Raw genomic sequence first — 14,189 nt, 5'->3', positions numbered from 1 at the left:
AGTGGACGGTATGAGCAACAAAAAAATAGCGAGACACAAACTTGTTATGCATCTGGAATCGTTTTACTGATGAATTATTCAAAATGGCGAATGGCGGCCATTTTGAATGTATTTAAATGGTCATAACTGTAGAACTAGTAGTGATATCCACTTCAAATAAACATCGATTTGTTCTAAGAGAAAAGTTACATAAAACTGACTGAAATCAATGTTTTGAAATTTCAAGATGGCTGCCATCGGCCATGGTGTAGAGTATACGGCGGCATTCGTTTACGCCAGCAGCGGTTGATGATCGATCGTACATCAATACTACAAATCGCTCAATGGCCTTCATTGCCGTATCAGTTAAGACATCATTTTTTAAGTCTGACGTGGAAAGATTGTGAAATGCAGCATCAACTACTCGGTAGTTCATCCACGCTTTCCATGCCGTTCGTTTTCCAATCCCACAGAATGTTGATACTGTGTCACATCCGGTGAAGGCATGGAAGAATGGTAAATTTGACGATACACCATCTGGAATGTGTTGATGTAGATGGTGAACTCCTATCATTCGTCTTCCTTTTCCAACTCCAAAATCAATCCACAACTCTTTCACTCCAATCATCTGGCTAAACACAGAGAGAGCTACAACGACCACATCGGAGTCCACAGTGCGTATAGTTATAGTTAAGGTGCCATTTTTCAGTGCATGATTAGCATGGAGCAAAAGACGGCCATCTGCCTCTTCAGCACTACAAGGAGATATGGACGATACATCTAAATCTTGTTGACTGGCACATGCAGTTTCTTCAATGGTACAAACAATAACTTTTCCAACTACGGATTGCGTTAAAACGAATCTGGAAATAAGGCCGAACAGTTGCGTCTTATTGAAGTCCACAGATAGGAATCTGTCAAACTTTTTTGGAATAAGTGTACCCATTGTGACGTTTATGCGTTGCCCTGATCCACGATCTTCCCGTGTTTCGGACTTCAAGCTTTTTGGGACATACCGATCAAAAACAATGTCAAGGCGCTGCACGGATCTCAGAAGTCTGTCCACGAATGGTCCAATCACATTTTCGCAGTAGTCAGAGAATGTCTTTGACGATCTCGGGTGAAGCATGTGTACGAGTGCTGCACCATCAACAATCAGAGCAGAAACCTTATAGTCAAGGTTGAAGTCTTGTTGTTTCTCGCTACCATACTGTTCCAAACAAATGAGGACATCTGATTTGCTGGTGGCCTTACGCTTCCTTCCGAATTCAGAAATTGACGGCGGATAACGGTTGTTTTCGTGTGAAAAGAAATCCTCTATATCACTAACACGATTTTGACTTGCTACATACATTTTACAAAAGTAGTTGGAGTCATGTTTAAGATCAGCGATTTTAGTTTTATGTTTGGAACCTAGAATTTTCAAACTGTGGAACAATTCAAATTTGTTTCTTTTCAAAGGCTCATGAATTGACTTTTGTCTGGACACAAGACGGTCAGCTACGTACTCGTTGTATTGCTGTTGCCCTGTGATCTTGGCTTCTTGAACAGTTTTTTCAGCTGAATTGGACATTATAATCTTATGGTTGTCTGCTGTCTGCAGTAACTGCTCCGCAAAAGGATTCCCATCATCGCGCATAGATTTCACCACTTCAGACACGTGATGAAGATAACGAGTCTGAAAACTATTTCTGTCTTCATGATGGCGACGGTGTTGATAACCCAAAGAAGTGGAACTGCGAACTTCATTCTCAAACTCATTAATCATTCGAGAAATTTCTGGACCAGCCACCATCCACTTAAGAAGAGCAGTTTCGTTATGAAGTACATTGATTGCTCCTCCGTCACTCTTGATCAATTTGTTGTTCTGTTCATGAAGCTGGTCATCAGACATGGCAGAGAAGTCCGCGTTAGTTTTCCTACTTGTGAAGTGGCCCTTTTTGAATTCCTCAAACACATAAGGGTGTCGGACAGGTAGCTCTTCCAAGGTTTTGATGAAAACCGGCAACCAGCGAGAGTAATTAGTTAGATCAAGTGCGAAGAACCACGGAGCAATCTGCTTTAGCATTCGCACGTACTCCTCGAAGTTTGATTCGCGAATACTGCGCACAAAACTCAGTAGCAGGCTCTCCAACTCCATAACGGTTTGCCAATAAAGAAACTGATTAGATTCGTTGCTTTTCCTGGAAATCCACTCTTCCAATGACTCAACAAAGTCCTTACAATCTAGCTTATACGCCTCATCACGAAGAATGAAAAGAGATGCCAGGCTCACTTCGTGCGCATATCTTGTTCTCTTTATGTGCGACGATTTAAGCAGCGACTCACTCCTTCCAATGCTAGCAACCTCTGCTTTTATGAACATTTCAGTCCAACCACTGCCCTTCAACCACTTTCCAATCATGTTTTGAATGGCCATTTCAATATGGAGTCCACCCATCATAATGACTATTTTATCCTCTCCATAAACATCCGGAAACTTCCATTGTATATACTTTGCAACTGCGTACACGGGCTGATCACCAGTTATAACAGCACCTTGTTTGTTATTGACAGCACTCGTTATTTTTATTATTACATCCATCAAATGGCGTACTGTTGCTGGAGACTGAATGTGATCTGTTAGCAATGGCAATAGTATGTTATGACATGGAAAGGTTGCTGGATGCATATTTCTTTCCGCATGGAAAGCAGCGAATGAAGTTTTATTTGTTGATGTGTTATACACAGACTCCTGCACAGAATTTAGCCAAGGTGTCAACTGCTCAATGGTTATTGGATCACTAGCAATAGGTGATGCATTCACGGTGGTCATTAGTGGTTCGGAAACAACATTATTCGTTGCAGGGAGAGTGGTGTATGTATCCGGCAATTTGCTATTGATTTTCCTAGACCAAAGGAGTCCATCTGAAGTGGATTTTGAATTTGAATGGGGAGTATCCGGATGCTGAATAATTGTGACGCTAGAGCCGTGGAATGAATCGTTAGATGTAGTTGAAGATGGATTGTGATCAATATTGTCTATCGCAGCTGTTGTAAAAACACCTTCAGACAGGCAACTTGGTATCACATGACCTATTTGCTCATAAAATTTGCACTTTTCATTAGTCAAACTTGATTCAATTTCTTGAACTCGGTCATATGAAATACTTAAACCTAGAGAATTCAATTTGTCGACAACTGATCTTTTCCGAGTGCAGTTATGGATCATCAAACCAAGGTACACGGCCAATGGAGTTTCTTGGTTTGCTTGATGACGTATTTGTTGAGGTCTGTTGGCTCTGCTACGCTTTACACTATTAAATCGAATTAACTGTGCAATGGAATAAGCAGCTTCCTGCTCGGGTGCGGAAGCAGGTGAACCATTGTCGATATTGTAGCCTCCTAAAAGAGTATTAACAAAATTTACAAGGGAAGGTGGCACACAATCACGAGATCCAAAGTCGCCTATAAGCGAGCCGCTGAATTTGGGAAACTCTCTAAACATATCTCTACGGAGAATACCAGCTGCCTGAGCAATGCAAATACCGTCCGACATATCGTTGAAGTTGCAAGCATCACGTATGGCATTACCCACATCTGGCTCAAAGCTTAAGATGACTTCTTTACCACACTTGTCTTCCCTCAAACCAGGAACTAAGGAAATTAAATCGTCCTTCAGTCTAGTTCGGTTGATAGACTCAGACTGAACTCCGAGACTCGACATACGATCTGCACAAAGTTTATTGATGTCAGACAGCTTAAAAACAGGGGATGATGTACCATATATAAACATCTCTTCCATCTAACTAACCAATTCCGCAATGACAGAGCCATAAGTCAATCGATAGAGATTGTGTTCATCATTGCTAAAGGAGCGCTCATGACTGCGGGCTCTGTTGAGAAATCCCCTGTAACAGTCTTTATGATATTTGACTTCGAGTGCTATGAAATCTTGGTTTGCTATTTTGTTAAGCAGATTTGTGTCCTGCATTTCAATGGCTAGAGCATACACTTTTGGGCCAATTTCTTTTGTGCTTGCCTGTACTAAGGGGTTGCCTGTCACAGATTCACCATCACAAAGCAAACAACAACTTTTTATGTCAACTGCTTTACATGAGGATCGCATGCACCTAGCAGAGCTCTGGGCGTTTTCAGAATCATCTTGCACATTTTGGTTTCTCTCAATGATTCTCTGCAGTTTCTGAGAGTCGTACTTGTTTCGGCGAAGCTTGTGGTACTTTGCCTTATTAACAATTAATGCGTGCAATAACTCCTTTCCATCACTTATTTTATCCAAGCGAATAGTTGGTGGCAAAGCTTCATGATTATCGAACTCGATCAAGTTTTCACTTAGAGTTTTATAACCTGCCTCTTTGGGAATTATAAGAGGTTCCGGTGAAACACGCTGACACAAAATGCACAATTCCCAATTGATATCACGCACAGGAACAAGTACCTCAGGAAATTGTGCGACATCAACAAGCTCTATTTTTCTTCTTTTACTGGTAGACATGATTGTTATTAAAACTGAAAGAAATGAAAAGCGCATCAAGAAATAAGCATACAGAGTAATACAACATACAGAGCATACAAGTAAATACCTTAAAAAAATAATTTACATATATACAAATAATCTTGGTAATATTAATAATTATATTATTAATAGTAATAATAATAATAATAGTAATACAGTAATTACAATAAATAAAATAAATCAATATTACGTTTTATACAATAATCATTTATACATACATAGCTACAGTTACAAACAGTAAAAAATTGACAAAACGTAACAATTAACGATGACATAAAAACGACTACTACTAAAAAAATTATATAGATTTAGTAAATATGTTAATCATAATTGTTAAAATATGAAAACCATAATATATTGTACAATAACACAATAACACAATAAACAAAAAAAACAAAAACAGAAAAACACTGTGAAAAACAAAAACCAAAAAAAGGAATAAACATTACAAACAAAGCTACCGCTAAAAAAGTACAAAGCATAATAATGTAATCAAGCAAACTAGTAACAATAAATAATTCATAAAACATAGAAAGAAAAAAAGAAACACTTTATAAAACTAACATGATGGAGTAAATAACTAGCAAATGATTTTAATGATTAGCAACAAATAATAAGTAAAGCTATATGCACTACATATACTAAAAACTAAAGAAAAGAAAATACCATTACATAACGGAAAACATCATTGCATAGCTAAATAAAACTACCTTAAAATAAATCATAATATGAAATGAATAACTAACGAAATATGAAAAAAGTAAAAACAATATAAAATCTTGTTATGCCGAGTTTTCCCAAATTTTCGAATGTTTTCTTTCCTTTTTCATTCATTTTTAAACTTTTTTTTGTTTATTATTATTTTCGTTACTTTTGTAGTTTATTTTATATCCTTTCAATTAGTTCGTTCTTTTTTCTTCTTTTTAGATATTTCGTTTTTTCTTTATAATTGATTATATTTTTGAAAAACTAAAGCAAAATATCTCCTGATTTATTGATTTTTCTTTTTCTTTTTTCACTCTTTAAAAAATTATTTATAGTTGTTAATAAAAAGTGTCCACCGTTTGCGATGTCATTGCAAAGTTCAATCATTAACAACGTGCCATGTTTTTATTTATTCGTCCGTTATTCGTCCGAATTTGGTTATTACTACGACCGTGACGTAATATAATGGCGTCAACAAGACACAAATCTTTCTTATCTTTAAAGACCAATTTAACCAATTTTATTCGCTTAACGGTTTGTGTCTCGATTGTTTTACATACAGGAATATATAAACTTAAGTTGTGCAAAAGGATTTGTTGGTGTCCGGCAGTGAAATATTGTTACGTAAAAAAGCATCAACCGACTGCACTAATTTCGAAATTTTTTATTTATTTTTATTTTCTACTTTGCAAGAGTTTCTTGTATTCTCGCTGTTTTTGCTTCTTTATTGTGATTATAGATGTTATGAATATTAACTTATTATTTTCTTTACGATAAATGTTTTTTATTTCATGGAAGATTGTTACTTTATAAAACATGGCCAATACGTTAATAATATTGAGATACTCATTTTAAAACACTCAGAACCACAAGTAAAATAGCCTTCAGGGTAACTGAATCATATCCGTAGCAAGCAATTTAAAAGAAAAATAACACTGATTTTAGGCATCAGTTATAAACTTATCAAAAATACAGCAACAAATATATATATATATATATATATATATATATATATATATATATATATATATATATATATATATATATATATAGTTCTATAGTTTGTTGGCTTTAGGAAGAGCGGAAGGAAAAAAGTGATTCTTACGCCAACACATACGTCACTTTTAATTACTTTTGACTTTCGTCCAACATTTCCGTGTTGGACGAAAGTAAAAACCATTAATTTAATTACAAATTAATCGTTTTTTAAAAAAGCCACAAAAACGCAAATTTAATTGACCAGAATGTTTTTAAAAACATTCTGAATGTTTTTATAACATTTTGAATGTTTTTAACAATATAAACAATGTTTTTATTTTTATTTTTTTTAATAAAATGTTTTTATTTTAATTTTTTTTAATAAAATGTTTTTATTTTTATTTTTTTTACTGTAAATCATGCGCGGAGTGTTGCTACATCGACTATCTTATAGCCTGACTCGCAAGGGAGTGCTGCTACATCGACTGACAAATAGCCTGACTCGCAAGGGAGTGCTGCTACATCGACTGACAAATAGCCTGACTCGCAAGGGAGTGCTGCTACATCGACTGACAAATAGCCTGACCCGCAAGGGAGTGCTGCTACATCGACTGAGGGTTTGGTTGGGGCAGGCAGTCTATCATTATTAAAAAAAAAAAATTCCGGTCTTGCATTTTAATTTTTACTTTTTGTCAACAAAATATCGAAAAAACTTTCGGACAACATCTAAGGGTTCTATATATATACATATATATATATGTATATATATATATATATATATATATATATATATATATATATATATATATATATATATATATATATATATATATATATATATATATATATATATATATATATATATATATATATATATATATATATATATTATTGTAGTTAGACACTTTATTTTAAAAATAGGTAAACGAATAGCAGGGCTGTAAAAGAATCAGGGGATTAAAGTGTATTGTACAAAATCGTATCTTTAAAAAATAAGTTTTACCGTTAACAGCAACATCAGTATCAATATCTTTGATCATGGTTTTTTTGACCCCACTATTTATAGCAGCATGACACGTGTGACAAAACATACGAGTCTTTGTTTCTTCATGTTTGCAAGGCTTTGAATTGACTTTATTGATTATTTGGTTTAATATTATCAATTCCTCGTGGGTCACAACGATCAATCTATCAATAAGACAAGATATTTAGACTGCATAGAACAATTCTTTTTTGATCTGATTGCCTCAAATTTTTGATTCAGGTAACACACGACTCGGAAAAGTTTGTCCTCTTTTGACTCTTGCTGATTTTTTAAGACTGTTTTCTGTGTAAACATCAAAAATGATATCAATTTTTATATACGATTGTAACTGTTAAAAAATGAATTGCTGAAACACCTTGGTTATAAATTTTTCAAAAGTTTTACAATTCTTGGATGATAAAATATTTAAAACAACAAATTCATTTATAATAATTAATAATAATACATTCAAACATGGGTTTATCTTAGAGATTTCGTTATTGACTTAAGAACTATAAAACACCCAAAAACCCAGGAGCAAAAACCCACCAAAAGCTTACGGGTTTTTGGTCTTTATTTCTTTTTATTTTTAATTTTTTCATTTATAAAGAAATTTACGTTAACGCTCAAGATTTGATGCTGCTCAACAATTTTTCTAATAATAATAAAATATGGAGTTTTGTGAGTCATAAATAAGAATTTTATATTACTTCGAGCTGTAATATTTAAACTTAAAAATTTAAAACAAAGTCATCTAACAACTTAGTCTTCAGCAGATGATCTTGATCTTAAATGTAATTTCGAACAAGTGTCTTAGCTTTTTCTTTTCATAAATGATTTCTAATTTTTTTCCAAATAATGCGAAGAGATGAGAAAAATCCTTCCATTACTACCTGGAAAAGTGTGCAACTATCGTAAAAATCTTTAAAAATTTCAGGCAATTTGGAGAGCTTTGGAACTCCTTCATTTTTTTAATTTTCCACCAATATGTTGCTGTTGTTGTAGGGGAGATGGGGCCGCATTGATCGCCGTAGCAGTGTTTTGAAAATTGCGCAGAACCTGAAAGAGATGTAAAAACTTATTAACTACGAAACACATGTAGAACTATCTGGCTTTTGGAATATATAAATATTTTGATTTAAAAAAATGATAAACATGAATAATTTTAACTTTTAAACAACCCTCTCAAAAGATTAATGTACCCCAAACTATGGGGTACTATGATCTCCGACTTGGGGCACATTGATCTTATATGCGTAATATTATCTAAACGTTTAACACTTCTATAACTAAATCTTGTAAATAATTTAGTCAAAGGGTAATATTGTATAACATATAATACATCTAAATTTTTTAATTATTTTTTAAATATAGCAGTTAAACCCACTAGTCTAATTTTTAATTAAAAAATGTATAAATCACAGCAGCTATAAGCTACCCGCTTTATATACGTTTAAAACTTTACAACAACTTGAAATTTATAAGAACTGAAATATAAAGACTGAAATAAGAATACGACTTTTAAGTTTACAAAACTTGTTAAAAGTACAATATTTTGATTAAGAATATTTCATCATTTGTGAAAGTCAAGTTGTGAAGCAGCTTTTGGTTTACATTGTTTTGTATTCCTAAGCAAGTAATTCTTAGTTTCTTTCTTATCTTTTGTGGAGACTTTTTGTTGATTTTTGGTTTGCTTCAAAATTTTCTTTTCTTTTGACAAACGAATTTCATTTCTGACAGGAGTATCAGTCAAGATCCTTGTTTTTAACTGCCTACTTTTAACATTTTTCTTTCTGGCAGATGCTTTTGGGTAAGGTTTTAAAACCTCAGGTGAGATTATAGAAGCAACACTTGTTGACACTTTGTTTAAAATACTTGTTTCAATATTTACTATAGTTATTTCAGACTCTATGTGATTAACATGTGCTGGTATCATTTCAGATTCCATGTTGTTGACAGGAGTGATAGTAACTGTATCTGGAGCAGCTCTATCTGTAACTGATGATGGTAAATATTCGTCATCTTTGAAAATTTCAGAATTGAATGGCTCAATGCCAGCTACTCTAAATCCTGTCTGTATATTAGATGGTAAGAAAGCTTTTGTATACGGTTCTCGAACTATTAAAACAATATCATAAATGGTCAATGGTCTTGGGTTTGAAACCATCCAATTATCACATGCAGAATTGTAAAACCTTTTCAATGGTCCAAAAACAGTTCTATCTAATGGCTGCAATTTATGGCTGCAATGGGGAGGAAAACTTATCATTGTAATTCCGTGTTGAATTGCAAGCTCCAAGCCTTTAACAGAAATATGACTTTCATGACTGTCGAGAAGTAACAAAACTGGAGATTCCTGAGAACAGTTTGAATATTTAACAAAATGTTTAATCCATTCTATGAAAATTTCTGAGTTCATCCAACCAGAAGGATTTGCAAATCCCACACATCCAGGAGGTCCTTCCTTAATCATGTAATCATGAAACTTTACCCTAGGAAAAATAAATAATGGAGGAATGGAATTTCCAATAGCATTAGAGGCACAACATGCAGTTACCAATGTTCCTCGTTCTGCAGATGTGATTCTTCCAACTTGTTTGCTTCCTCTACCAGCTAAAACCTTTACCGGCTTTTGAACGGTTGTTAAACCATTTTCATCAACATTATATATACAGTTAGGATTATATTTATATCGATTTCTTAGCGTTTTAAGATTTTGAAAAAACTCTCTTACAGTGTGTTTGTTAAAAGCTGTTGATCGAGCGAAGCTCGTTGCTTCAGGTGTTCGTAGAGACAACTCTGGTTGTCTTTTCATAAAACCTTGCAACCAATCAATGCCTGCAATTTTATTTTTGATCCATGATGATGGGCATATCTTATTGTTTTTTAAAGCAAATTCATATGCCAATAATCGCGTTGACCTAGTTGAAAGGCCATAGTTCATTTTTGATGCAATTAGTAAATAACTTGATAAACTTTTTTCATCTTCTGCTGTAAAAACTTGTCTATTGTTGTAGTTAGGCTTGAAAGCTTCATTTGGATTAAGCCTCTTTTTACGACAATATCTTTTTAAAGTCATTCTATCTATGTTAAACTGACGTGCTACAACATTCAGTTGTGTTCCTTCTAAAACTTTATTAACAGCTACTTTCATTGTTTCACTTGGTATAGCAACTTTATTTGTTTTTTTAATTCTATTTCTAACTATTTTAAGATCTGTAAAAAAATATATCAATAAAAACATATGTTTTTAATAAATGCTAATATTTAACATAATAATATTATGTTAAATATTTTTTAATTATTATGTTAAATATTATTCTTTTGATATTATAAAATAATAGTATTATTATTACTAGCTTATAACATAAGTAGATTTAAAAAATGAAATGCTAAAAGCTATTGTTTGTTTATATATGGTTTTTTTTTAAATTATAAATACAATTCCATTCGTGTAACTGTATTGCTTATAAACAAAAACATGGGGCACTTTGTCTTCAATGGGGCACTTTGATCCTCCGATCAATGGGCCCCGCATAGTCAAAGATCAATGTACCCCAATAGGTATAGGTAACATATTGATAGCAATATCTACTGTATAAATTGCAGCCAAATAAAAATTATATATTATATTATTCACCTAACACTTACAAATTTAAAATAAAATTGTTGTTAACCCATACAGACATCTAAATAAAAATATATTTGAATTATAGTACGATTTAAAAAAATCACTTTTTATGACGAAAAACAATATTTTCTTTATTTTTTTTGACGCTGATAACCTTATGAAAAAATATTACGAATAATCAATTAGGGAAGCATAATGGTTAATTAAATTGCAACCTCACTTCTAGTAAGGCAAAAATGAACGAGTAAAAGCCAAAAGATCATACTGCCCCGGCGATCAATGCGCCCCCATCTCCCCTACTTGTTTTCATTTAATAAATATGTTGGAAAACAATTAGAATTTTTTAGTCTAAATGTATTATAGCCAGGCAAAAACTCGGGGTATGCTTTATTTTCACTCGGGGTAGTTCTTCAGCTTCTTCTTCTTGACTTCTATCTAATGTTTTTTCTAAGAAAAAAAAAATTGTAAGGAAAGTAAACTTTAACAAACATTTTACATCTGTACTTATTTTAACTTAATCACATATAAACTCTTGCAACTTGCAATTCAAGTTCATCCTTCTAATTACTTGTTGTAACAAATAATGTAACTGTAATAACAAATTAAAAAATGTATGTTTGCCGCTGCACCGTCATTGCAATTGACTGAACAATTGATGAATAAGAAGAATCAATTATAAAGCCTAAACTATCTTTCTACTTATATTCTGACTGGTTAAACTTGTTCGATGCTGCAGTATTTATCTTTGACTCTGATATACTGCTAAATACTTCAGTGAAATCATTAGCACTTCCTTTTTTCTTTCTTCTGCTTTTATCCAAATGAATTTTAATTGTCTCTATTTTTTGAATTATGCTTTCTTTGCAACAATTAAATATTACTCTATTTGGTTGATCACTTGATATGGTCACTTCATTCCAATAGCTAGCATTATTTCCTCCCCCTGAATGATACTTTGTCATGTTTAATAACATATACTTTACTTTTATCTTAAATAAAACTGATATTTTAAAATGTTAACTTTACTTTACAATATACCATTAAAAAATGAAAAATGGTTTTCAAATAACTATAAATTAATCCAGCATTGCTAATAAAGATTTGTACCAAACGTTTTCAAAAACGTAAAAACCCAATCAAAAACCCAGTTGGGTTGAGTTTTTGCTTATGAACGCGAGTTTTTTCTAACCCTGCAATCAAGGATTATAAATAGAATCATCAAATGTTTGCAAAATTACATCAAAATACAACAAAACTCAACAAAGGTTCGTCAAACGGTAAACATGTTTCGTATTATACAATAAAACATAGGTCTTTGGGGTAAGAGACTATATTTCTGATATCAAAACTGAGTTTTGTTCATTTTAACTGGTGTGTTTCATTGCATTTAAGTTTTACTTTTATGATTTTGGCACCCTGAGTATCAAAATAAAATTTTTTTGAGCACTCTGCGTTTTAATAGTTAGCTACTTTATTTTTAAGCGTAATTTGCAGAAATAAAATAACTCTCCCACAATTTTTTAAAATATTTTATTACCCATGTGCTTTTTAATATAAATTATAAAAATTATAAGGAAAAGTTAATTTCCTTCTATAAAAAAAATAAAAAAATTTTGAAAAACAAATTTCTTTCTATAGAATTGCAATTAATAAATACATTCAAGACGAATATTAAAAATATTTCTTTCTATTTACACGTCATCTTTTGTATTTTGAGTTTATTGAGCAAGTTTTATAATATCGGTAAGGAAAGATTTCCTTTCAAATGCTCTTCCTAGGTGATGTGATAAGACGTTAAGGACTTCTTGGGGCACCTAAAAAAAAATGTAAAAAAAAAAAAAAGTAAACCGCCTTGGCTCGCTCAATATCAGAATTTTTAGAACCTTCTAGTTTTCAAACATTTTCTGAAAATAGAAAGAATAAATATTAATGAATACAATTCTACATAACAACCTTAATCAACCTACAATTGTATATTGAAAATAAATTTTCTTAAATTTTAACTTTTGTTTATAAAAGATCAAAACAACTTAGATCTTAGCAACCTCAACTTGAAGTTTCATGTTCTACACTTAATGACCAAAACCATGTTCTACACTTAATAACCAACACTAACTCGAGAAATCTCAGTTGATTATTATTACATTTAAATTAAATAAATTATACTAAATAATATTAAAGTGACGTTGTAAGCGTATAACCAACACCATAGTGTTAAAGTATAACATTTAACTTTAGCCATCCTTTTCTTTCGTTTATTTTTTATCATTATAATAATATTGTTAGAAATAGAATTGAAATATAAACTGGCCATTTAAATTTAAATGGCCAGTTTACATGTACACATGTATACAGGTATAGAAGCAGGAAAGTAGTTGAAGTTATTCATGATGACAAGTTTGATGAGTTCATTCCTAAAAATTCCTGAAGTTACTCAAGTAACTTCTCGGATGTCACAAAATTCCAACCTTAGTTCTGTATTTTTTCTGTTCTATAATAATTATCTTGCTGACAATCTTACACCTTGTGTGACCTTATTCGATAACAATACAATTGAAAATTTTATTTTCTCACAACCCAACTCCCAAATTAACATTTGATTGCTTAGAAAATGCAGCTGAGCTTGTTTCTTTTGAGTTTGAAATGGCTGGCAATTTAAATCCAAACATAACTTAGTTGTTTACTACTGATAATTATTGCAATATAACAATATTATCAATATTTCTTCATTGATAAATAACAACTCTCTTACTGAGTCTTCTACTTTACGGCTTTGCAGATTATCATTTAGTGTTGGCCTTCTTGTGGAAACCCATATACTATCCATTGCAAAATTAGCACCTGCTTATGTGTATGCTAAGGTAAATGATCATTATTAGCAGCAAACAACTAAGTTTTTTTTGTTTTAAAACTCACAATTTGCCTCTCTTTATTGTACTCACCGCTTTCTTATTTCATTCTCTACCTCTATAAATCTCTTATTCGTCCTTGTATAAAATACTGTTGTTGATTTGGGTCTTTTCTTTAAATGATACCCATTCTTTTGCATCTAAAAACGCATTGTAAATGTAGTTAAATATGCTCTAGCTGCCAAATGTGAGCCTTTGTTCCATTGTTGTAAGGTTACATCTTTTTATTTATTTATTTACAAACGTTACCATGGTGGCGCTATTAGTAAACAAGCTATCATCTGTTGTTTCAACAACCAAAGCTTAATTTTACATGACTTGCTAATCAGCAAAGTTACATCTTTTAACTGTACAGGTTCTTTTAGGCTCAAATTACTTTTATTTATCTAGCTTTATTTCTTGCACATCGTTGTTTTAGAATTCTTTTCTGTCTTTATGTTTTCCTGA

At 32.2% G+C, this 14,189-nt stretch overlaps 1 protein-coding gene across 4 annotated transcripts in view; it reads right to left on the bottom strand.

Annotated features, from left to right (window-relative positions):
• Positions 1–14,189, bottom strand: part of LOC136079681 (voltage-dependent calcium channel subunit alpha-2/delta-4-like) — a 50,358-nt gene that overhangs the window by 18,917 nt on the left and 17,252 nt on the right. For 2 of the 4 annotated variants that reach the window (XM_065795862.1, XM_065795863.1), the window contains exon 1: positions 7,182–7,505. The exons of 1 other annotated variant lie outside the window; for it this stretch is intronic. In XM_065795862.1, coding sequence (XP_065651934.1) covers positions 7,182–7,269 — 88 coding nt within the window. In that variant the 5' untranslated portion in view covers positions 7,270–7,505. Of the gene's footprint in view, positions 1–7,181; positions 8,262–14,189 lie in introns of those variants that run through there. One more of the 4 variants, XM_065795860.1, reaches the window with a different exon arrangement.

Source organism: Hydra vulgaris, chromosome 04 (genome assembly GCF_038396675.1).
Source record: "Hydra vulgaris chromosome 04, alternate assembly HydraT2T_AEP".
Lineage (NCBI taxonomy): Eukaryota > Metazoa > Cnidaria > Hydrozoa > Anthoathecata > Hydridae > Hydra > Hydra vulgaris.
This window is presented reverse-complemented; position numbering and strand designations above follow the sequence as displayed.